Source organism: Xiphophorus hellerii, chromosome 4 (assembly GCF_003331165.1).
Source record: "Xiphophorus hellerii strain 12219 chromosome 4, Xiphophorus_hellerii-4.1, whole genome shotgun sequence".
NCBI lineage: Eukaryota > Metazoa > Chordata > Actinopteri > Cyprinodontiformes > Poeciliidae > Xiphophorus > Xiphophorus hellerii.
In genome coordinates this window covers 15,742,465-15,768,145 of record NC_045675.1, presented here as the reverse complement: position 1 = coordinate 15,768,145, position 25,681 = coordinate 15,742,465, and the positions used below count along the sequence as shown (strand labels likewise).

At 40.7% G+C, this 25,681-nt stretch overlaps 2 protein-coding genes across 3 annotated transcripts; one reads left to right on the top strand and one right to left on the bottom strand.

Moving 5' to 3' along the window:
• The first annotated feature begins 4,255 nt into the window (after positions 1–4,255).
• Positions 4,256–12,046, top strand: gnao1b (guanine nucleotide binding protein (G protein), alpha activating activity polypeptide O, b). The gene is made up of 8 exons (XM_032561379.1): positions 4,256–4,673; positions 4,771–4,813; positions 7,534–7,675; positions 7,926–8,086; positions 8,180–8,308; positions 8,400–8,529; positions 9,629–9,782; positions 9,867–12,046. Exons 1-8 carry the CDS (start codon positions 4,556–4,558, stop codon positions 10,052–10,054), a joined length of 1,065 nt encoding a protein of 354 aa, XP_032417270.1. The 5' UTR covers positions 4,256–4,555; the 3' UTR covers positions 10,055–12,046.
• Positions 12,047–12,536: 490 nt separating this feature from the next.
• On the bottom strand, positions 12,537–25,002 carry cog4 (component of oligomeric golgi complex 4). 2 transcript variants are annotated; one of them, XM_032561373.1, is made up of 20 exons: positions 24,836–25,002; positions 23,463–23,545; positions 23,251–23,365; positions 22,980–23,154; positions 22,518–22,711; positions 21,715–21,820; positions 21,474–21,631; positions 21,345–21,403; positions 19,654–19,778; positions 19,440–19,558; positions 17,287–17,453; positions 17,028–17,193; positions 15,485–15,547; positions 15,285–15,398; positions 15,067–15,159; positions 14,900–14,983; positions 14,723–14,824; positions 14,478–14,606; positions 12,780–12,941; positions 12,537–12,671 (listed from the first exon to the last, which is right to left on the bottom strand). In XM_032561373.1, exons 1-19 carry the CDS (start codon positions 24,968–24,970, stop codon positions 12,807–12,809), a joined length of 2,322 nt encoding a protein of 773 aa, XP_032417264.1. In that variant the 5' UTR covers positions 24,971–25,002; the 3' UTR covers positions 12,537–12,671; positions 12,780–12,806. The 2 variants fall into 2 exon arrangements, with proteins under 2 accessions (XP_032417264.1, XP_032417263.1); XM_032561372.1 differs by having other exon boundaries at positions 24,792–25,000.
• Between the last annotated feature and the right edge of the window lie 679 nt (positions 25,003–25,681).

The window sequence follows — 25,681 nt, the reverse complement described above, 5'->3', positions numbered from 1 at the left end:
CTGAATTGGTAAATTGCTCCCAAGTGAGTCCTGAGTTTCTCTAACAGGTCAGTGTATGAACCATTAGCTCAACCAACGATCAACCAGTTTTCTGAAACAGATTGGAGGTGCATCTTGTGAACCATCAGTTGGCAACATTATGCTCTATATAGTCAGAACACAACACAATGTTACATGTCTGAGAACTGATGAACAAGTATCTGGGCAGAGTGAACAGCCAGAGAGAAGAAGAGGAGTGAGGCTGAGGAGGAAATAGTTGGGAGGAAAGCAGAAGAAGAGTCAGAAGAGGCTGAGGACATCTGCCAGTTTCCATCAGTCCAACATCAGGACATGGCTGAGACCCACAACATGATGCTGATGGAGGTCCTCCCACCCTACTGTTCATTCCTTAACCCCACTGAGGAAAAAAGATTCCTCAGTGGAGTTAAGGAACAAAGTGACTATGGAAATTAAAATGTAATGTAATTTCTACAGCACTGTACAGTTTTCCTTGAGGAGATTGTCCTGTGGCTCCTTTTCTACTTTTTTTGTTCTCTGCATTTCTGTCTTTTTCTTTCTGAATCACCATGGCATGGTCCATGAATAAATTATAGCAAAAGCGTAAATCAGTGTTTCTCAATCCTGGTCTTCAGCGTCACCCTGTCCTGCAGGTTTAGGTATTTCCCTTCTGCCACACACCTGAATTGTATCTCTGGATGATTAACAAGCTTCTGCAGTACTTGATTGTCATCCAATCATTTGAATCAGCTGTTCTGGAGTAGAGGCACATCTAAAACATGCAGAGCAGGGGGGCGTTGAGGACCAGGGTTGAGAAACACTGGCGTAAATGATCCTTTTGTAGTCTCTTCTCATGACTAATCGATTTGACTGTCTTATCTGTACATAGAGAGACTATAACTTATTATTTTGAGTCACTGATATGTTAACAGACAGGATTTTAAGAGCTGAACTAAGGATTTTGAAAGCAAACAAATGCTATTTTTCCTGTTTCTACAAATTGTTTTGAGAAATGCGCTTACTGTTTTGTAAATGCCAACAATGACTCGAGAAATGCACCAAAAGTGACTGAGAAAAACTAACCTAGCATAAATTGTCTCAGCTGTATCAATTTGTTTGCCTGTATGAAAAGTGTTCACATTTACAGCTTTGTTTCTGCTAGCTTGCAGGAAATGTAACTTACATAAATGGTTGAAGACAACCTATTGGCCTTCATGAGACTCAGATAAATGGTGAGTATCTATTTCATAAATTGCCTAAAACAGTTATATTTGTTTTTAGTTTGTGTATTTTGTCTGGTTGCAGACCAGAGGATCACACCTGTTGACAACAAACAAAGGTTTAACTACTGAATTTTCAGTCAGAAATGATCACACCACCTGGTTGAAGTACCTGTGTCCATATGCAAGTCAACAAAGGTGAAACAAACATTTAAGCGAATAAGATGTTCATGTAGTGCATCTTTCTAACTTTTTCTTTTTGTTTTCCAGCAGAGAGGAAACACCCGATTGACAACATGCGAGTCTCAATTTCAACCTGTGACTGGGAAGACTACAACCATCCTGAGCAACGTCTGATCTCAGCGACTTGTGACTCTCAACCCAGAACAAGAATCCTTTTATCACCATTTTGTCTTCTACAATATGTTATCTCTTATGTGGACACATACTGTTTGTTTTGTTTTTGTTTTCCAGATCTCAGTAATACCGTGAGGAAACTGGACATAAAATAGAATCAGTTCTTTTTTTAACTTGACTTTTTAAATAGAAATTGTTTCTTTAAGTGGATTACTCGTAATCTGTATTTTTGTTTAATTAGAAATTATTTTCTTTATAACTTTCTGTATAGAAATGCTTGACAAGTTACACTTCCTTGGTTGTTGTACTATAATTTGTATGGTAAAATTCTGGTAGGAACAGAGACCAGTAATTTACCATAAGTTTTTTTTGGGGGGGAGGGTTTACAATAAAATGTCAATATATCATACAGTCTGGATGTGTTTTTCACTCATGTAGATATTATGCCTCAGTCAGCATGACCGTATTTACTACGGCAAAACCACATTTTATTTTTTTTAAAATATTTTAGGAAGTACGGTATTTTACCGTATTTTAAAAATACGGTAGAATCCTGCATTTACAACATACGGTAAAAAACTGGCAGCTGTGGTTGCCAGAATTTTACCGTATATTAAAAATACGGTAAAATCCTGCATTTACAACATACGGTGAAAAACTGGCAGCTGTGGTTGCCAGAATTTTACCGTATTTCAAAAATACGGTGAAATCCTGCATTTAGCAAATACGGTAAAAAACTGGCAGCTGTGGTTGCCAGAATTTTACCGTATTTTAGAAATACGGTAAAAAACTGGCAGCTTTGGTTGCCAGAATTTTACCGTATTTTAGAAATACGGTAAAAAAATGGCAGTTTTGGTTGCCAGACTTTTACCGTATAAAGACGGTAAACTTCTGGCAACTCAGCTGCCAGTTTTTTACCGTAAAATGAGGCCGTTTTTTTTTACAGTGTAGAATTGTGCTGTGAATCCCAGATAATTTCTTGGATTTTACCTGAATGGGATGGGAGGGGGCCATGCCCATGGTGCCATTCATCTAAGGACCGCCAGTGTTTGGTAACTTCTGACTTTTCTAGTAAGATTTCTGATTTACCTTGGTGATCAGATATTTTTATTTTTCCAAGATGGATCTCAGTTTTGATTCTCGAGTTGTATGAACTATTTCAAACAGAAGTGTTGTTTTATCATACGTTGGATAATGACTAATTTATCCAGTTACATCTATTCGAGTAACATTTTGGAAAAAAATGTACTTTTAAGAGTATTTTTTTAACAGTGCTGTACTTTTTACTTTTACTTGAGTAATTTTATTATGAAGTATCAATACTCTTGGGTAACATTTCTGGATGCTCAACCCACTGTCAGTAACGTTACTGAATGAAGAACAAGCTTGTTTTAACCTAATAAACTGACCAGATACAGACGCACACTTGCGTTTTTTGTTAAAGCTTCTTAAATTTTACATTGAAAGAAATTGATTTGGATAAATGTTTCTTTTGCTCGATTTTGTTATTTTGTAATTTATTTGAATTATTTTCACTTTGGTCTTTAAAATATCAACATTGGTCCATTTGATAATGTAATTGTTAATATTAATTGTCTGATTGGTTTTAATCAGTTTGATATTTGATCCTAATGTGACTGTGGTTTCTGTGTTACCAACGATTTTTTGTCATGTTGTATTCGCAGAAACATGGCCGAGTGAGCGCTCTTAACAACAAACTATCTGTGACGTATATTTCTCCGGTAACCATGTCAACGAGAATTTAGGCCGTTAGGAGAAAGCAAACGGCTCATAAACTCTCTGAATGTACTTTATACGCTTTCTACTTTGGAAAACTTTTGTGTTTGTAAGTATTTATATGTTTGGTAGCCACTTACACCTGGTGCTGTCTTTTTTTTTTCTTTGATAAAATATGGAGCATCTACATCATTTTTGAGCCTAGCGTGAAGATGTGTATATTATGAAGTAATTTCTCATTCTGTTACATTTCAGTTACAAAAACGTTTTGAGTGTAGCATTTAAAGGGTTGTATTAGCCAGTAATATTTTTTCCCCTTCTGTTGTATTTCAGTTACAGAAAAACATTTTTTTATAAAAGATCTTCAGTTAAGAAAAGCAAAAACTTTTTATTAGTTGATCGCTGGCTACACATTGTCACGTATTGTGAGAACAGCACAAAAAGTATTTTTTTTTTTACAACGCTATACATTTCACTGTTACTTTATTTGAGTAATTTTATTTAAAATGTTTGGATACTCGACCCACTGTGGGTAACTTCACTGAATGAAGTACAAGCTTATTTTATATTTAAAAAATAAAATAAAATCACCTGGCACAGACACACACCAGAAGTTTTTGTTAGTTTTATAAGTTTTATATTGAAGGGAATTGATTAGGAAACATGTTTCTTTTGCCTAAATTTGTCATTATGTTATTTATTTACTTGAGTAATAGTTCAGTTGCTTTTCATTTCTACTTGAGTAAAAAATATGTCGAAGCAGTCACACTCTTACTTGAGTACAATGTTTGTGTACTTGTAGTTATTTGTCCTACTGAGCTAAATCACAGCCGCCTCTTTGATTATATGTTACAACGGCCTGCCATACATCCCGTCTGCGCTTTCCTTGAAAAGATACGCCGAAAGCGGCCAGCCGCGTCATCCTCAGCGCCGCCCTGTAGAGAGAGAGAGAGCGAGAGAGCTGGAGACCCCCTCCCCACCTAACAACCCCAACCCCGCAGGCTCTGTCACAACGACCCCACCTCCCAACCCCCTCTGAGCGAGGGCACGGAGCGACAGGCTCGCATTCGCAGAGAGAAGACCGTTCCGGGATCCCGGCTCTGTTTCGCCCCTCGATCCGGGCCCTAATGCTGTAGCGGCCAGCGCGGAGGAGAGAGCGAAGTGAGACGTAGCGCAGCGACCGAGAGTCGGCGAGGGACAGGGCGGACTGGGGAGACGACGGGATCGCTCATTCGCCTGGAAACATGGGATGTACACTGAGCGCCGAGGAGCGCGCAGCTCTGGACCGGAGCAAGGCCATCGAGAAGAACCTGAAGGAGGACGGGCTGGTGGCCGCCAAGGACGTCAAGCTGCTGCTGCTCGGTAAGAGGGGAGGCTGCGGCGCCTCGCTGCGCTTATGGAAGGGCGGAGGTGCTCTCCGTGGTGCTGATCTCACTGCCTCTGCCTCCGTTCTTTGCAGGCGGCGGAGAGTCCGGGAAAAGCACCATCGTCAAACAGATGAAGTAAGTGCCCATTACTTATTATTTTTATTTTATTTTTATTCAAATTCCGGGCTCATTTCCTCCGCTGACAAACTCAGTCGGAGTGAAAGGCCTGAGATTGCGCCTCCCCTGTCTGCACGGAGGTAGGCTGGGCCGCCATGTTTCGAGAGGCCGAAGCCCCAGAGGAGCACCGGTGACTCCAGCACCTCCTGCAGACCGCCAGCGAGGCTGTCCCAGGGTGCTGTTCACCGCCGGGGGTGCTGAAATGTAGTTAACGAGGGTTTCGCTTGACTACAGGGAGTGTGCAGCTAGGGACAGGGTGTGTGTGCGTGTGTGTGTGTGTGTGTGAATTACAGTGAGGTCACTACTGCTCCATTAGTGAATACCTCTGCTTTTAATCTTAATGGCTTTAAGTGCCCGATATCGCCGGGAGTACTTTGCCTATAAAGCGGATTTACTCAGAAATATTGCTTCTAAAACCGCACCTAAACCTTCCCCGTCTAATCTAAATCACCCTTTGATGTTTTAAACGACTGCTGTTGTCTTCCCTAAACCTCTCAGTCAAGTTAAAGATGTTTCAGCACGAAAAGACACAAACCTCCCTGCAATGTTACGACTGGATCCCACTTCCTTGTGTCATCTCTGTACCTGTATATTAAATCAGATAGAAGTGGGGCACTCCTTCACGCAGCCGATGCGTTCTCACTTCTCACTTATTTCTACTACATAAACACATTTGACTTCATGTGCACATTATGTTCTTAGCATACAGTTGCAATCCTGCAGCAGGCGTTCTTAAAAAAATGACCAAATGTACTCTACTGAGAAATAAATCTACCTTAATATGTTTAAAGTGTGTTTATGTTTCTTTTCCAATATAGTACATTTGGTACAATCATCAAAAAAGGTGCTGCAGAATTGCATTGCTAGTCTTTCTGGTGCTACTCCATATCTATCAGAACGTTCTAGTTGTTGTTTTAATGGTAAATCTTAAAGGTTAAGAATATTTGTCATTTTGCAGCATTTTGTGTTGGTTTACAGTATTTTGCCAATATGAGAACTCTTCAAACGGGACATTTTAGTGGTTGTTGTTCCTTTTTAAAAGATGATAACGGGGAACATCTTTCCATTTGTGAGCGTATTTTGCTTCTCCCTCCCCCTACTTTACATAAACAATTGGCTTGGCCTACCCCTCAGGAACGAACGAGGAGCAAGAGGTGAAATGGGATTGAGCATTTATCTTGGGAGAGGTTTGCCCAGCCTCCTCTTGTTTCCATTCAACCTCATTACCCTCCCAGTGCTCCCAGGTTGCAGCGTGTCGTACGGCTCTGCCCTGAAACCAAGACGCTTCTCAAAAACACCGTTTACAAATACTCTCAGGGCCTTTTCCCTGGCCTGGGCAGGCAGCGGATGGATGGGTTTTACTGCTCACTTTGAGTCATAAAGTGCAGGTATTGGAGGTGAGCGTGATGACATCATTGTCACATACGGCGGAAATTCTTTTCCTGGTCGCATTCATGAGAAAGGCGTTGAAGTGTAGTATCAACAGGCATGAGGAGTCTGTTCAAAGGCTTGGAAATGGTCGTAAAGTGAGGTGAAATGATGCATGCAGCGGGGTGGATTTTATGAATAAAACAGGCATGCTGCTGCCGCCTGTTAGCTGCAGAAATGTCAGTGATGTCTATTTTTGTGCTTTTCCTCTTTAGCACCCTGTATTGGTCAGAAGGAGTTTCATTAATAACTCATAATGCTTTTTAAAGAGACACTAATTGTGTAAACCCAGCACATTTTAGCTCATCTGATGCTTAGAGCCTTTTTTCCAAACAAAAGAGCCTTAGTTATTTAGACTTTATACACTATTTATACCATAAAATATTTTTATGTCTCAAAATATAACAAAAGAGTTTAGGCATTTTTGTGAAGTAAAGCACACATTTTAATCAAAAGCAACTTTTTAATTTTTTTTTTACCATTTCCATTTAAACAAAACTGGTATTTTCCACAGTAAAACATAAGCAGTGGATTTTTAAAAAATAGGCAAAATAAAAGTAATCATAATCTGCAACCCAAAAATGCAGCCATTCTCATTCCCTCCGCAAAGGTAAATTTTTTTTTATTCCATAAAACTGTTAATTTTGATGATGGTGCTGCAGATTCAGGCCATGTGGTTGATCTCTGCAGCGACGCGTCTTTCCATAATGTGCTCTGATGAGATGGGAACATGAAAACTGTGATCCCTTATCTGTCTTCCTCGCCGGACGTCGGTCAGTGTTTGCGAATGATGCGATGAATGTTGGACTGCGGGTCGGCTTCCTTATAGATCCAGTCAGTCGGGGTGAGGAGGTGCCTGATGGACCAGATCATAAGGAGTTTAATTGTGCCTGGTCCTGTGTGGCAGTGATTGATTGGTGCTCAGATTGATTTCACTCCATCGCTCGTCATGCATTATAAATTATTTAAATATCACATTACTGCCAAATTACACATCGCAGACTGCGAATGGGATCAATTCCTGCTCCACTTTAACATGATAGAGAAGGAAGAAAGATATAAGAAAACACGACCAGAGCTCACCGTAGGAGCATGTACAGCTCCAGAAAAAGCAGGGATAGTGAAGCTTTTACTGTAATAAGTCATTTGTTTTGAAATGTCGGAACATATGGACAATTGAGACTTTTTTTCCTTCTTCTCTGTTTAGTCCAGGCTTGTGCCTGTCTGATAATATCTCTGTACGCCTGCAGGATTATCCATGAAGATGGCTTTTCTGGGGATGATGTGAAGCAGTATAAGCCTGTGGTCTACAGCAACACCATCCAGAGCTTGGCAGCCATCCTTCGAGCCATGGACTCGCTGACAATTGAGTTTGGAGACAAGGACAGAAAAGTTAGTCTCACTCACACCCAACCATCTGAACAGTTGATCTCTAGGAAATTCAGTTTCATTAATACAATCTTGAAATGCGAAAGTGTCAGAGGAGAGCTGGGTGTAGACCGTAGGACGAGTAATAAATTCATTTGTTTATGCGCGGTTTTAAAAAGTTAGTTGAAAAAAAGCTCACAAAACTGTCTCAGCTGGTGATGAATAATTAACAAGATCATATTTCTGTGTCTGTTCCCCTGAACTTATGAAACAGGCTGACGCAAAGCTGGTCTGTGACGTGGTCAGTCGCATGGAGGACACAGAGCCGTACTCTGCCGAGCTTCTCGCTGCGATGAAGCGTCTTTGGGCCGATCCGGGGACTCAGGAGTGCTTCAACCGCGCCCGGGAATACCAGCTGAATGACTCGGCTCAATAGTGAGCGCAACAAGAAGCCACTGTTTTTGAAAAAAAAAGAGAAAAAAAACAGTAGACCTGTAATTTTTCCATCTGTTCTCCTGTTGTCAACAGCTACCTGGACAGTTTAGACCGCATCGGGGCAGCAGATTACCAGCCAACAGAGCAGGACATCCTGAGGACCCGAGTGAAGACCACTGGCATCGTCGAAACCCATTTCACCTTTAAAAATCTCCATTTCAGGTGGGGGAAAAAAAGCTCTGCTGCAGCTTGTGAGGACTGAATGTCACCCGTTTTAGCTCCTGCTCTGAACCTACATGCTCCGTGTTTCCAGGCTGTTTGACGTGGGAGGTCAGAGGTCAGAGAGGAAGAAGTGGATCCACTGTTTTGAGGATGTGACAGCGATAATTTTCTGCGTAGCTCTGAGCGGGTATGACCAGGTGCTCCATGAAGACGAAACAACTGTAAGTACTGGGAAAACATGCCGCTTTTTGAAACGACCATTCACGCCACCGTCCTTCAGTCTGTCACAGGGAGTTTATGAATTATTTTTCATACAAACAAATGTAACAAAAAGTGAGTTATACAGGCGGGAAATGACCAAGTCAGTCCAGTAAGATCAGATACAGATTTAAACTATTTTAAACGATGAAGAACGAAGGAAACATTAAAAGGTTGACAGAAAAACAAAGCAATAAAAATGTTAAAATAACACCTCATAGAAAAATAAATGTTAATAATTAAAGTGTAAAAAGATAAAATGTAAATATAGCTTATAATTCTAATAACTTTTTTTAAAATTTAAACAAAATATTTAAAACAAAAACGGCTAAACTGTGATTAAAGAAATAATTGCTGTAATTGTTAGTAACCACAACCAAAATGATACATTAAGCAAAGCAACTTGATTAAAAACATAAAAGCTTAGTTATTTACAGCTATGGAATACTTGATAATTGAATAACTAAAATATAAATAATATAATAATAAGATATAATTAATGAATCAAAAACTTGCTAAAATTGTTCAAAATTAAACTAAGACAGCAACAGAACTAAAAATAAAAGCATAAATAATAAATGTAATGTTAACAATAGTTAATATAACACTTGATGGCATTTTTAAAATACAGAAAATGCTCCCAGTGAGGACTGCTGTAGGAAAATGGCACCGCAGTTTTAGTTCTCACTCCAGGTATCAGCAGAACTTTTCTTCTTCTGGCCTGGAGGACCAAAGGAAATCTGACAAACCAGTTTAAACACCAGTAAAGATCTGTGGTCAGAAAAGCACAGGTAGCCACTGCAGACACTTAATAATGTGTGTAGAGTGAGCTCAGCTTCTGGGTTTTGTCCCTATTTTAACTCCGTAGAAGCTGTAATGGAGCAGCAGTTTTATTCTTCAGGGAGAGCAGAGCGTTATATTGATCATTCATAAAATCATAAAGTGTCTGCGTTGCACCAGGAGAGACGGTCAAACTCTTCCAGGGTTCAGTTCCCTGTGACATTTCTGTGATTCGAGTGGATCCGTTGCAGATTTCCCTCAGTGCTGTTCCTCCTCCTGCAGAACCGCATGCACGAATCCCTCATGCTCTTCGACTCCATCTGCAACAACAAGTTCTTCATCGACACCTCCATCATCCTCTTCCTCAACAAGAAAGATCTGTTTGCTGAAAAGATCAAGAAGTCGCCGCTGACGATTTGTTTTCCAGAATACACAGGTGAGTCGGTGGACCTTCGTCCTCTCCTGCTCGTCTTCGTCGCAGACGCACCGAGCGTCACGTCTGGCCCTCTTGTCTCTGCAGGTGCTAATACATACGAAGACGCTACGGCTTACATTCAGGTTCAGTTTGAGAGCAAGAACCGCTCTCCCAACAAGGAGATCTACTGTCACCTGACCTGTGCCACAGACACAGGGAACATCCAGGTAGTGTTTGATGCCGTCACCGACATCATTATCGCAAACAACCTTAGAGGCTGCGGCTTGTACTGAGGCCCAGAGCCAGAAGCACAGAGGTCGTCATGGAGTGCGTGAGGTGTTAATAATGATAATTTTGATGATTCTTAAAATACATAAATATGTAATTCTACACGTCCAAACGGGACCCAAAGAGCTGCCGTCAAACACCACACTGGATCATTGCCATGATTTGTATCCCCGTCATTTTTGTTTTAAATCTAAACCCTCCCACCCCCCACATTTTTTCTTTCTTTCTTCTTTTGTCTTTTTAAAAAAATGTGTTTTTAAGTTGAATGTTCTGTAAGGCGGGAAGCACCAGAGGTTTATTCAGCTGAAGCCTTGCCCAGAAACGCAGAGGAGGACGCCGTCCCGTTACGCTCTGAATACAGCCTCTGGTGCTCCACGCGACGAGCTGCTGAGTGTGAAGGTGGAGATGATGATGATGATGACGGTGTCTTGTGGCTGAGGGGCGTGAACGCAAAGAAAAGAAGGCTGTGTTAACGTTCCTTCAAACTGGCGGCCTGCAGGTCTGTCCCACTCGGTTTGGCTCTCATGAAAGAGAGGATTCTTCTGTCCAGAGCAGCTGCTGGCTGCCGCCCATCAGCCAGTCATTTCTTCAAGAAAAGCAAAGAGAAACATTGGTGCCAACCATCTGAGAGTAACAGATAGGGCAGTAGGGTCAGAAATTAGAGCTCATACTGTTGATTTATATTATTTAAATATCAGATTTTATTGTAATGAAAGACTTATTTATGCCCCCGTCTCCCTCTTAACTAGGAGAAAAGTCCCGTGCCGCATGCGGTGCTGTGAAAACTCGCCCCCTTACAGACTGTGTAGTTTTTGAGCCCGTTTTAGATCATGCCACGTCATTATTGATTGAATTTAAGCCTGGACTTTGACTAGACCACTTCAAAACCTCCATCTAGCTTTTTTTTCCCCTGCACTATTCAGACTGTTGTGCTTCAGCTCATTACCCTGATCATCACACCGCCGCCACCGTGTTTGACTGTTATGTTCTTCTGAAATGCTGTTAGCTTCATGCCAGATGTAACAGGACACATCATCTAAAATAATTTCTGAATATTTTTCCTAGAAGTTGTGGGGATCATTTGGACATTAAAGGAGGAATGTGGGTTTTGCCTTGGAACTCTAGGGATCCGGTTTCGGCCCGGTCGTTTTCTGTATGTTGAATCATGAACCTTAACGGAGGGAAACGAGGCCTGCAGTGCTTTAGATGTTCCTGAATGAGGCGGCGTCGACGAACTCTTAATGGATATTTTAGGTAGGCTGGGAAGACTCAGCACTGTTCCATGTTTTCTCCGTTTGTGGTTAAAGGTTTGTAGCTAAAAAGCCTTGAAAACGGCTTTGTAACTCCGTCCAGACTCATGCATATGAATGACTTTGTTTCTCTTTGGTTCGTTGACAGACGTAATTAAAAAAACAAAACAAAAAAAAAAAACTAAACGGAAGAAATAATCTGTAAGGGGGTGAAAACTTCTTCACAGCACTGTATTCATTTCCTTTCATGAAACACCGAGGTGCAGAGGGTCCCGAGCAGCTCTGCATCAACATCCAGGCTTTGGCGCTGCTGCGAGGTCCCTGGATGTGAAATTGCGTAGAAAAATGCACCCTCACCTCAGGCAGTCTTTGTTTGGGGAGGTTTTCTGATTTAACCCCCCACCCTCTCTCTCTCTCTCTCCACCGTCCGTCACGTTTCTCTGTTTGCAGGGAAATCTAAAGTACAGCCCCTCATTTTCACCCAGACTGCCCCTCCCATCCCCTGTACTCTCTTTACCCCATCACATATCAGTCAGTCCTCACATCCTATCTCCATTTTCACCCTAAAAAGCACCATACTGTATATATATATTATGATTATACCAGATTTTTTTTTTTTTTTACTGTGAATGTTTCTGTGCTGCACCCCCATCCTATTCAGTAGTTTATTGGTTGCTCTCATGTGGAATGTTTGTGCTGAGCCAATCGAATGTTGTGTTTACATTAAAGCCACACTTTTCCTAACTATCTCTGCTTTGGCGGTCTTGAGTTTTGATTGCGCCGCGACGTAACAAGCTGTTCCCTCTGCTTTAATCTGTACAGAGAATTAAGGCTGGACCAGGAAATTAGGCTGCATATTATGAGAGAGTGAACCACTTTTGATGCTTCACTGCCTCGTGAACAAAGCTGCCCGTTTGGAGTCAGAAAGACGCATAAAAAAAGATTGGGAGCAGCTCTGGCATGGCAGTGAAATGTGCTGGATGGCAGGGATCAGGAGCGCAGCGCAGCAAGCCCTCAATTTATTAGGTTAAAAGTGTTCCATCATCACCGGCAAGGAGCTATTCATATATTGAATGACTGGGCTGGATCAGCTGTCTGACCTGCTTCTGTCAGTTTAATGGCCGGGACGTTCATTACTGCTCTGCTGCACCAGCGGCCCCACAGCTCCACTCCACGCTCCCGGTGTGTCCCCGTTTCTCTCTCGGCCCCGCTACAAGTTAAAAATACTCCACTGTAATACAGTCACACATTTATGATTTTAATTACACATTTTACAGTTAACTAAAGATCAGGCCGCTCGCCGTCGCTGCTGTGAAACCGCGTCTCTGGAAGCTCAGCTGGAACTGATGCAGACTGGGATCAGCTGGGCAAACTGCAAAAAAAAACAAAAAAAAACACCACTGAGGAACAAACAGGGTGTTTGTTTTGTGTCGCGCACACATCTGTTTAGAGTTTTTCTTTTTCCTCCCATGTGCTTCACCATTGCAGACGGCCACTAGCTCGTTATCTAGAGTCGCAGCCTCTTGATATCTTCGCTTCTGAAGTCGATCCGCAAAGCCAGAACCTGACGCACCTCGGCGGGGGTCAGCCGCCATGTCAGCGGGCCTGAGTTAGGACCCCAGTAGTCCAAGATCTCAGTCACCTGCAGGACAGATAAGCAAAACCCTCAAGATGCTACCAAAGAGACGGAAAGCTAGGCAATGTTGATCTCACTCCACCTTTAAATTCCTTAGTTTTGACATTTTTTTAAACACATGAAAACTAAAAAACATAAGACTGATTAAATTTGAACTTAAGAAAAATAAAACGATGCACAAAGAGGAAACAGTTTTGATTTGGACACAATTTTAATGATTATGTTAGCAGTGTTTCTGCAGGTTTTACCAACTCAAATTTAAGTCTTTTAAAGACCAGTATGAGGTACATTTAAGACCTTTATCTCCACAGAAATGTACGAACTTCATCCAGTCAACTGACATTAGGTTTGCACTTATCGATGATGGATGCCAAAAAAACTAGCTGATAGCCTCTAGCTGCTAATTAGCTAGTTAACTAGCTGCTAATTAGCTAATTAGCAGCTAGTTAGCGGTAGGCTCAACTATCCAGTCACACTCAATGTCCCATAAGAAGAGAGAAAAAGACATACAACATGACTAAATACTCTTAACCGATCAACATATTTAAGGCCAACTTAAATTCAGTCACATAAAAAAGTAAGACATTTTAATTTTAGATACATCAATTTAAGACTTTTTAAGGATGTACGTCCTTCCACAGACATTTTTTATCCCCTTGAATGAGCCAGCGGAGAGAAAGTGCCAGAGCATTTCCAGCCTGTATTGAGTCACTGAGTTACACAGTTGCCCCTCTCCCACCTGTTGCTGAGAGTACTGATTTCCAGTTATAAACAACATGGAAGCTAAGGAAGCATCACCCACCCCTCTTATTTGCATTTGGTGAGTAACTAACTGGACGTCTGAAGCAGCTAGCGTGTTTTTCTCCAACTGTTACTTTATTAAGACGAGAAATGCAAAACAGATTAGACACACTGTGCAATAAGTTCTTCAAAACAACTAAATTTACCTGGTGTTTAAACTCATGTATCAAAATAAAATTCAACATCGCAATATAACAAAACTAAAGGTGCGATATTAATAGTTACCTGTTTTAAATGAAATCATTTGAGTCATTTTACATTTTTGAGTGAATACCATGAGACAGCTGTGTTTTTAAATAAGATTATCACACAGTGAATATTTCATACAGGCTCATGCTTAAAGGCCATTTTATAGTCATCATGTATTTGGGCTTACTGCATCCTTTAACTATTTTTATCTCCTTAGCAAAGACTTTAAAGGTCAGAGGCTCTAGAGAAAACATGCTTGTATTTCTAATAAGAAATCTTAAGTATGTATTTGTAACCCATCATATGCTTTATTTTTTTAGGCAAAGTTAATTCATTTATTGATATTCTTCACAGCTACAACTAGTAAAAGTAATATTTGGTCTGACCTCAATTGTTGCAATTAAGGTTAAGATTCTTCTTATCTAGAAAGTTCAGTAATATAGTTTCTGTACACGAAAAGTAATTGTAACAATTAACACTTAAAACCAGTGAAACCAGAAGAAGTGCAACGCCACAACAGGTTTTAAGTGTGTTGGTGTGAATCTGAGTTACCCGCTCCAGGTTGAGGATGGTGGCCATCTGCGTGAGGCGAGCGAACTTGTCTCTGATGGTCCAGGTGGTGACCGTGGTGAGGTACGCCACCAGAGACCGCAGCTCTTTATCAAACTGCAGCCCTCCCAGCTGCAACAGCAAATGCAATAACCACAAGCCAGCAGGATTCATTAGCAAATCACTGCAACTTTTCAAATGCGCAGGGAAAGTTTGGCGCCACCCTGTGGCCAAAAGCAGCTGCTTACCCTGCTGAAGGAGCATTTGAGCACGGTTTTCTCCAGCTCTACAGAGATCAGGCTGGTCATCAGGCTGGTCAGAGTGTCGTAGATGACAGGACTGAGGGCGGTCTGGGGAGGAGAACCATAACGATTACAAAAACATAATTAATCCGGTCAGAAATCAGCTACTTTGATGTTCCTTACCTTGAACTCTGCCATAAGCTGCTCCAGGTTAACGATGAGCTGCTGCACCCAGGGGTCGTTAGCTTCATAGTCATTAAACTCTTCCTGTGAAGACCGGCCACAATTAAAAACAAAAACAAACCCGACTTCTGGTTGTTTTCTGTGCGGAAATGTGAGGTGAGCAGAACCTCCTCTATGTTGTGGGAGATGGATAGAAAGCTGCTGATCCAGGGCTTGACTTGAGGCTTTACAGCTGTCGTGTTCAACTCTGTTAGACCCTCCTAAATAGAAATAAAAGTCGGGTTAAATATTGAGCTAAGAACATTAAAGTCTAAGTCAGAATAGATTTGGCTTAGTCTGCGGAGAATTATTGACATTTATTCATCGTTTTGTGCGCGTGTCTAACCTGTAATAGATCCTTGAACTTTGCAGAAGTGCCGATGAGGTCGGACAAGCAGCTTTCAATCTTTGCTTTTTCACCAGATCCGACTCCCTGGCTGAACAGCTTGGAGCAGTCGTTCTGCCAGGAAAAGGAGAAAGAAAATATCTGCTTCTTCAACCTGTGGAGAAATTTTCCTAAAGAAACGGGAGAAATGAGCCTTTTACCTCTAGGTTTCTCTTTAGCGTTGTGATATTCTCACTGCAAACCTCCACGTTATTCAGAGTGACCTGCGTTTGAAAAGCAAGCTAAGGATTGAACAGAACTGCACCAGACAGAGATCAGAACCGCACAATATTCTCTAGCTAAGCTCTGATTGCCAGATGAAATGCTGAAGAAGACATTTTTGACCAATTCATTACAGGTGACCCATTCTGCTTCCTTGAACCGGGTTGGTAGGTCTATCGGCGATACAAAACCAGTCTGCAGTTAAGCCTTTGAGTCATAAGTTTCAAATCTCCGCCTGGATATTGTTGCTTATTTTAATTGTACACAGTTCTTTAAATGTCCTTTGAGTAAAAATAATTGCCCATTTATTATCCATAACAACTGGAACCTTCAATATCCAGCAAGTTATTTTTGTAATTTACCGTCTATTACTGTAAAAGAGCGTCTTATGAGATTAATTTCACTCCCTGCTTCCGCCGGGGTGAAATTACCGTAATAACCCGATACTGGCTGAAAAGCGCAACGTCTCCCGTTTGGCCTAGAAGGGTTAAACCAGTTGACCAAAATGTGCTGGAGCTCAACTTGGGTTGCTAGGTGACGGGCAGAACTCTTCTGGGGTTGCTAGGTAATGAACTGGGCTTCACTGGGTTGGTGCTGATTTGTGACGTTGCATTCTGGAAGTTTTTTAAAAGACTCATTTTCCAGACACCAAAAAGTTAACTTGTTGCTAAAAATTGGATGGCTGTTTTTAAAAAAAAAATTTTTAAGCACTTGAAATATTTTTAGGATCAGTAGAAACCCAAATGTAAATAGAAAAACACGCAAAATGTGAAACTTGAAGTGCCCTTAAAGGAATAAAAAACTAAAAACTCCTGCTACTTTCAGTCAATTATCAACCAACAACAAGTTTTTTTTGAGCTTCCTCTCTTTTTTACTATCTGATATGCGTTATAATCTCTACAAAAAATATTTGGCATCAGTCGGACTTCATCGGGCTCTATTGGACCAGATTTTCATGCTAATATACAACTCTGGAAAAAATAAAGAGTCCACTGCTCTGAACCGTATTGAAAACCTCCTGGTTATTCTACCAGATATTGATTTCTGAACTCTTCCTGAGTTAAAACATTAGTATTGTTGTTAGTGGATGAATATGAACTAGTTTTCTTTGCATTATTTGAGGTCTGAAAGCGCTGCATCTTTCTCGTTATTTTTTTGTTACTTTCTGCAAATAAATACAACATTTTTGCTTGGAATTTCAGAGACACATTTTCAGTAGTTGATAGAATAAAAGAACAATGTTCATTTTACTCAATATCAGTATCTATAGAGAGTGAAATAAGAGAAACTGATTATTTTAAATGGTCTCTTCCTTTTTTTCAGAGCGGTATAAATAATTGTTTTTGCTTTTGTCTATATCCTGAAGCCAAAGATTTTAATCACCTTTTGCCTCGGCTGTTAGCTGCAAACCTCCATATGGAGGGGATTTTACTAGCAAATAGAAGTGAGAGCCGCGCACGGCGGTGTCTCCGATCATCTTACCAGGAAGGCAGCCTTGGCGTTTTCGGTGCTCTCAATGCCCAGCGTGTTAAACTTGCCCTGCTGCAAGCTGCTCTGCATCAGGCTGACGGCGCTGCTGACGCCCCGCTGGATGTCCTGGAGCGTCGTGGCCGGGAAGCCCTGCCGCAGCTTGTTGTACAACACCTCTCTGGCAGCAGGGAAGGAGGACAGAGGTCAGACAAGTGGCAACGGTTTGTAAACAGTCTTTTAATGGTGTCTGGTGGAGAGGCTGAGGAGTCACCTGAAGTCTGACTCCAGCAGAGAGTTGGCGTGGTTGATCATGGCGCAGAGGCAGTCGATGTTGGAGCTGGACAACGCTCTGCTGATGCACTTTTTAACGATGTAGAAACAGTCGTCCACCATGCTGCTGGTCAGCTGACCCTTCTCGTAAGTATCCATGGTAACAGCCTGAAGAAGGTCAGAGTAATTAATAAGTTATGTAAAAATTAGGCAGCATAATTTCACATTAATAAGTCAGTATCATGCACTATTATGCACCATCTCTTGCTTTCACGTGTGTATTTAGCATTTAGCAAAGCTAATTTCAGCATCATTTTCTAAAATCTATTTATTTATGTTAAACTGGGACCTGAGTCCAGATTTTGTACCATAAACATGCAAATGTGAGCTGGTATGACAATAAAGTTGAATCCTTAAAGAAGAAAGATTAGAATAAAATAAATGAATTAAAATCTGATGCAGCCTGCAGCTCTTGGACTCAAGCAGAGACAAAGAAAATACATCAAATATTTGACTTCTTCTGAACTCCACAGACTAAAATGTTTTGGTAAAGAGCTGAATAATTGAAAGGATAAGAAAACAAATAGCCTCCACAAACACCGTTTTACTTTCATTCACGTCTAATTGTTTTTACAATTCAGACAAAAATGTATTACTCACAACACAGTCATGTTGTGCTCACAAAACTTTAAGATCCATGGCGTCACAGAAACAATTCCTGCTTTATAGCGTCACAATGCAATCTATGATATTTTTTGCTTAACGTCAGCAGCATAACTTAGAAAAAAACAGTAATAGAAGAATCATATTGCTGTTAAATGTGTGGCTCTTCTCTGGACAGCCTGTCTACTAACAACAAGAGGCAAGGCACAGCAGGATTAGAAACCTCTACGAATGCCCCAGGGGGCGAATCTCATAATGAGGCGTCGAAACAAGTCTAACAAACTGGAAGTAATTCATTTAACTGGAATCAGGTCGGTAACTTGGGACATAAAGCAGAGCATCCCTGAGAAACCGAGTCGTTCAAAACAAAAAAATAGGAGTTTAACATTTATATTCAGCAAAAAGGAGAAATGGGTTTGAAGAATGAATCAACATGGAAATGTTTGGAACAGAAGAGTCGAGCGTAAAGCCTGAAGGTCGGCATCTGTAAATGTGTCGGCGTTAAGACTCCTGAATCAAATAATCCGATCATCAACTGAACTATGTATTAATAGAAATGAAAACAAAATATTTGGTTACGAGTTTCAAAGAGCGCTCTGTAGAAAGCAAAAATAAAAATCACAGTACAGGTTCTGGAAAAACTGCAATGAACTGGAACTAATTTGGTTCCTTGGCAGCAGGTCGGTAACTTAGGACGCACAGTTCTTTAAAAAGTATTCACACCCTGGAAACTTTTTAAAATTTTTTTTACATTTTGTCACATCACAATTAGGCCCGTCACAATAAAAAATTGTGCTGAGCGATTAATTGATTGTTTATCGCGACAGGCCTAATCACAATCACAGACTTTGATGCATTTTACTGGGATTTTATGTGACAAACCAACAAAAAGTCACATATAATGAGGAAGAGGAAGGAAGAGTTAGTGGGTTTCAACATTTTTTTTTTTTTATCTGAAAAGTGTGGCATGCATTTGTGTTCAGCTCCCCTAGATCTAAACATAGTAGAACCACCTTTTGCTGAAATTACAGTTGCATCTCTTTAAAAGTGTTGTACATTTTTTTTTTTTTTTTGCGAATTATCATAGAATAGAAGATGGTATTAAGATTAAGATGGATGATAATCCGTCCCATCAACTTCAGTTCTGTCTGAAAACAGTGGCGTCGCTTTTAAACTTTTTCTACATTTATCTTGCATGCCGCTCAGCCAAAGGCAGTTTTCTACTCTGCTGTACATCAGTGAATTATTCTATTTCATTCTACTTCAAAATAAGCATTGAAAGCAAAAGATGTGATTTAAAAAAAAAGCTTTTTAGAAATATCTTACTGCCATAACTTTGAATTTGAAAACTATTTCCATGTCATTTTGTGTGAATTTGAATTGTAGTTTATGAAGCAAATTCTCCAGTTTGACTCATTCCAGAGTTTTTGTGAGCGTTGAAAGGTTTTGGAGATTATTTTGACAACAGATGTGATGCTTCGTGAGCCTGACCTTGTTGACCGACTCTCTCATGTAGTACTCCTCCATTGGGATGTAATATCCAATCAGCTCCTGCATCCTGGTGCTCAGCAAACAGTGCTTGATTAGCTTCTCCACATTCTGCTGGTGCTCTGACAGTTTTTGGAGAAAATAATGGAGCAGCTAAAAACAACAACCAAAACAAAGGAATATTTGGAACAAAACTCCTGTCTCGTGATAAAACTACCTGGTGTGATGCTCTGACCATCTCCAACCTCAAAGTCGGCCATTATGCGGCGACGCAGGAAGCGCAGGTACAGCTCCGCCCTGGCGTTCATCAGCGTCACTTCTGTCAGCACGGGGTCCAGCTCCCTGTTCGACAGGAGATTTTTTTATTTTACCGTTTATTTATTTTACAAGAAACATCACAGAGTTTATATCCAAAGTTAATTTGCGACACCCGACCCCAGAAGGACCTTTCACGGTTTAAATGAAAAGTAAACAGAATAAAACAATCCAAAAGAAATAGTAAACAATGGATTTAAAAGTACTGAATCAAAACAATTATAATATTTAAAAATGAATACAGTTCCGGTTCATCTTTTGTCAGTTCTTAAGCCTTGAAGTGAATATTTTAATGTCAGTCTTGGTCTTAAAATCAGATGGTAATGAGTTCCAGAGTTTTTAAAAATAAAAGCTGTCTGATTGATGGTGATTCTGATGACTCGACTGCGGCTTCAACAAATATAATTGATGCATTTATGAGAACAAAAACTAACGAGGCTGTCAAAGCTCATTAGATTATTTTTCTAAATCATGACACAGCGATGACAGTGGATTGACTTTATCTATAACTTTTGTCTAAAGAGCCGATGTGTTTGGTTACAGTCGGAGCGGCATGCGAGTAAGCCTGTCACAATAAGCAATAAATCAATTGCAAGATGAATTAAAACAAGCTCTATAATTCCCATTTGCATGTTTGTTTTTTTTTGTTTTCTCTCTTTCTACCAAAGACTGGACAACAAAAGGCTTCAGTTTGATGTGTTGGTCTCAATTAGCCACTTTTCTGGAGGAAAAGTTTGTTTACAGACTTCAGTATCCATTTAATTTGTTGTTTTGTTAATTTATCTAAGATATGTAAAATGTCCTTCAGCTTCAGTGTTAAATGTTTGTTTGAAATTAGATTTACTGATATTCGAAAGGGTGAACTTGCCACTATGTTACTTGAACATGGTCTCAAAACAACAATATTATCGTTTATCGCAATAAGTTCTGAAACAATTCATTGTTATCATGACAGGCCTCCCTGTGTCCCAGCACATTTTATATGTGACAAAAGAAAACCATACCAATCCGGGGCTGCCTGACTTGATGTGATTTTCTAATTACTGTATTTTCCGAACTATAGAGGCGCCTTATTATAAGCCGCACCAACAATTTAAAAAAGCAAAACTAAACAAAAACTGAAAATGTACATATATAAGCCGCACCGGACTATAAGCCGCGGATATCTCCGCCGCTCTTAATAAATCTGCTATTAAGGACGCAGCCCTGCGTCTCCAACGCCGAACCATGGATTCGTTCACGCCGAGCTTACGGGCAGATCGACAGCCTTCAACTTAAAAGCGGCATCATATGGGTTTGAATAAATGTCTCCGTTGTGCCTGCTGCTAGCATGTGCTTGTTCTAAATGAAAATTAGCACTTTCTTCTTTGATTTCCAATTTTGACTTCCAGTGATTCACTTCGTGCTACAGAGCCCCCTGGTGGTTGAAGAAAAATTCACAGAAAAGCAGCAGCGGGCTATAAGCCGCATGGTTCAAAGCGTGGGAAAAAAGTAGCGGATTATAGTCTGAAAAATACGGTAATTTGTTATTTTCTGCAGTACTTCTCTTAATTAAACCACTACAGAGACACACGGGCTGAACATAAAGCAGACCTCGGCTCGATCCTCTCCCCTGGAACGCTCTTCATCATGCTGGTCTGGACAATCTGGAACTGGAGGAAAAAGGGTCACAAGGAGCCGACATCAAGAGCAGAAACCATACAGCTCAGGTGCAACACACACCTTGTTGTGGTATCCTCTCTGCTGGATGAACTTATCAACAATTTTCTGGGCCTGCCGGTCGCATTCCTGCTGCAGGTGAGTGATGAGGGTGTACAGATGGCCCGGACCGTAATACGTCTCCACTATGGGCTGATGAGTCTCAACGACACGAGCGATGCCTGTGAGCAGAAACCATCACATTATTGGAGTCGTCGTGTAATGAGCGAGAACCCAGGCGGGCATGCAGAGGGCGGATTCTCACCTTCCAGCAGCAGCGTCAAAGTGTCTGCAAATATCAGCAGAGCTCTCTTCTCTCCCAGATCGCCTCCTGTCGCCAACAGCAGGTTCTCCTCAGCTTTGGAGGCGAGCTGTGTGGAAAAAATACACAAAAAGTTTCTCAAATCATCCCGCGATGAACTGGAACTACGAGAATCTCGCAACAAGACGGAGACACTTTTCCGGGAAGACTGTAGAATAAAAAAGGCGGAGCAATCAGAAATAACAGGTCTGCCTAAAAAAAAAAAATCAGACAGACAGCTGCAGCTGATCTAGAAAGATCGCATTCTCACTAAAACCAAAAAGATGGAGCACATTACTCCAGTTCTAAAGTCCCTACACTGGCTCGCTGTAGCTCAGAGATACTGCTCTTAGTTTATAAATCACTAAATGGTTTAGCACAACAACACATTAAAGATCTGCTGTTGTCATAGCAACCTTCCAGCCCTCTCAGGTCTTCTGGTTCTGGTCTCCTTTGCATCCCAGAATCAGAACCAAACACGGAGAAGCAGCATTCATCTTCTATGCTCCACAACTCTGGAACAAACGTCCAGAAAACTGCAAAACAGCCAAAATACTGAGTTCCTTTAAATCTTGACCAAAAAGCCATAATGCTTCTGAAACATTATTAATGAAACATTAACCAACATTCTGATCTGTAAAGATGGGAATTGACAAAAAGCATCTCGAAATGCCTTGTTGCTGAAATGTGCTATACAAATAAAATGTGACTGACTGATTGATAACCTCTTTCCCATCCAGCGCCTTAGCAGCTCTGCCGGAACCCACCTGACTGCACAGGTACTGGCCGAACCGGGCCAGACCCTGCTGGTGGAGGCCCAGCAGAGGGAAGATCTTGAAGAACCTTTCCACTTGAGCCAGGTCGACGGCCGCTACAGCCTCATCGAGCTTCTCTGCCACGATCACCTTCAGCTTCTGCTCCGCCTCCTGCAGCATCACCAGACTGGCGTCCACAGCGCTGCCTGTTCAGAAATGATACATTACGACTGTCAGAGTTTATCTACTGAAAACAAAAATTTGAGAGAAATACTTCCAGCTGGTAAAATGCAACGGTTAGATATAATGGTCATATTTTAAGCGTTAGAACTGAGATGCACAATCCGGGGCAGGCTGACATGGTAGCAAAAATTAGATGCTAAACATGAAGACAGGAAAACAACCAAAAAGTACAAAATTAACACTGAGCGTGTTTCCATGGCAACACAAAACAGTAAATAAGAAGCCTCGTACTTTCTTCTCCCTGACGGCTCAACTCGATTACTGATTGGTCCAGAGAAAGGTAGCGGTGGATGTGAGCAGCCGCCTGTTCATAGTCTTCGTTACGCAGCGCCGTCTGAACGCCGTCAGTGCAGAACTTCAGGTCCAGGATGTCGTCAGCGCGCTGGATGACGTTATAAAGCCGGGTCTACAAACAAAACAAAAAATGAAAATAAGACCTTTAGACATATGCATTAATTATCAAAGTCTCCACTTTAAAAAAAAATAAAAGAGGTGCACTTACTTTTGCCAGGTCTAGCTGTCTGACTTTTCGGCTGACATTTTCAGCCAGACTGCAGGTGAAAGTGATCATGCCTGACAGCTGGCTGGCATCTCCTCCAATCAGCTGTAGATTCGGTCTGTAAGGAAACAATTAAGCACATCAACTATATATATATATTAATAAAGACCTCAGAAGAGCTCAGTGAAGCTCAAACAGATTTATTAAGCCTTTACCCCATCCTCTGCAGTGCCAGCATCTTTGTGTGAATGCTCCCCTCCTGTCCCACCAGCCTGTCGAGCTCAGCATCCACTTCTGTCTGTAAGAAACAGAACAAACACAAGTATTTTTAAATTAAGCAGCATGCATGCAGTACAATCACAAGACGTGTGCATAAAGGTCTAACTCAACAAAACATCAACTTAGTCACATATAATAAATTCATATACTCAAATGTATATTTCAAGAGTTTACTTTTGCTCATTTGATGATGTCTTGGAGCAAAAAAAACCAAACAAACAAAAACAACCAAAAACTAAAAATAGAGGGTTTTTTTAAAGAATGTAAACACACAAAAAGATTTTCTAAACAAATAAATGTTCTGTTGCGGCCATGTTATATTCTCCCCAGAAACAGCGACTGTTAGTTGCTTTCATTTGATTTTAGGAGCTACTCTAAATTGTCTAATAGCTTGTGCACAACCTACGCTATACTGAAATCTTTCTAAAACTCTTACTATACAAATTAGGAGCTAAGATGTCCTGCAAAAAAAAAGAAAAAAAAATCTATAGCAGGTTGTAAAGCACAAACTCTCTATGTTTATATGGGGAATAAAATCTGAGAAAAATTTCTACTATGGGCCAATCATTTACCTCTCAATAAACAATGAAAACGTATTTCCCAATAATCTAACTAAGCGTTTTCCTCGGCTTTATTATATAAACCTCTATAAGGCCTCTACAAGCAGAAAGTGAATTTCACCATTGGGTGCAGAAATCTTTAGCGAGACTCAAACATAGAGATGCATCCATCAGGGATTTCCTGGCAGATTTAACCATGTGACTCCAGTTATCACACGTTATATGTTTTATTAAGAACTATAACACATAAATAAGAAAATATGTGCAGTAGGTTGTTTGTCCTGGTCGTCTGTAATGTGTTTTATTGTTTTCCTCAATTCCACGCACAACACCCAATCACTTACAACTCCTGACGTCTCTATGCGGTAGGTACTCATGTTTTAACAGTGATTAAATTATAATTTGCAATAAAATAGCACAACAAACAGAACAATTAAAGAATGTTCTGTTCAATGGCTAAAGTTTATTTGGTTGATTTGACTTGAAAAGTCTGGATTGCTATCCAGATTTTAACACACAGCTTTGACTGTTTTATTGTTTTTGCTAAACTCCGCTGTAATTAATTCTAATACGGGTTTTAACACAGAACAATGCAGTAGTTTCTAAAACACAGAGTGGTAGCTTTGGTCCAGATCCTCTGTTAATTAATCAACAGCGGATTTTGTTAGCTCTGTGCCTGAAGGCAGCGGCGTCGCGGAAGTTTACATGGTGACGTAGGTAACAGACTGAGCTCTGCCTCCGATACGAACCTCCTCGGTACAGAGCTGCTGGTAAACCCGCTCCAGGTCGTCCAGCTCCGTCAGCCCGGAGATGGTCTCCATGCTCACAGACGACAAAGAGCCAGAGTCGCATCTTTTGGCTACCAAAGCTACGCTGTCAGCCATCTTCCGCCACACACGAAAGCTACTCCGGCGTCAACGTCATCAGTGTGCTACTAATCCCTCGGTTTAGTCTGGCAGGTAGCGCTCCAGCAACAACTTCGGCTTTACGTCTACAACATTGTCCTCCTGTTACATGTTGGTGTTCATCAAGAAGCGTTTTATTATGCACATTATTACATGAAACAAAGCTTCCCACTCCTTACTGTCGGAATTAAACACCCAACCTGAGTAGACAACTTTTGGGGTGAATTACCCCGCATATCTGCGCATGCGCGCCACACCAAGCATGAATCCATGCTGGCTTTCATGAGTTCTTTTTATTTAGTTTTTATGAATTCTGGACCATATTTTCACTGTGATAATTATTTTAGAAGTAATTTTAAAAAATTACAACAATTTTAGCTTTAGAAACAATTTCTCCTATATCTGAAGGTATTTGACGTAAACGTCAGTTTATTTCAATCTGACTAGAAATCTTTATGCTGTTTTTATTCTTGTCTAAAAGCAGATTAAGTCCTCCATACAATTTGTAATCACTTTGAAAGGATGTCACTAATATAGTTACCTGTATAAACAGGATTCGAGATTAAAAAAAAAACCAAACTGTTTCTGTGATTATACAGAAATGTAAAAAAAAATATATGGTCAAAATTTCAATTATAAACTTCAATTCCAATTATGTGGTCCATATAATTAAATTTTTTTTTAAATATG

Coding starts and splice junctions, on each gene's coding strand:
- gnao1b (XM_032561379.1), top strand. CDS start 4,556: ATGGGATGTACACTGAGCGCCGAGGAGCGCGCAGCTCTGGACCGGAGC. Junction 4,674..4,770: donor CGTCAAGCTGCTGCTGCTCG/GTAAGAGGGGAG, acceptor CGTTCTTTGCAG/GCGGCGGAGAGTCCGGGAAA. Junction 8,530..9,628: donor TCCATGAAGACGAAACAACT/GTAAGTACTGGG, acceptor CTCCTCCTGCAG/AACCGCATGCACGAATCCCT.
- cog4 (XM_032561372.1), bottom strand. CDS start 24,938: ATGCGACTCTGGCTCTTTGTCGTCTGTGAGCATGGAGACCATCTCCGG. Junction 17,454..19,439: donor TGAGAGAGTCGGTCAACAAG/GTCAGGCTCACG, acceptor GACCTTCTTCAG/GCTGTTACCATGGATACTTA. Junction 14,825..14,899: donor AGCTTATGGCAGAGTTCAAG/GTAAGGAACATC, acceptor TCTCCTCCCCAG/ACCGCCCTCAGTCCTGTCAT.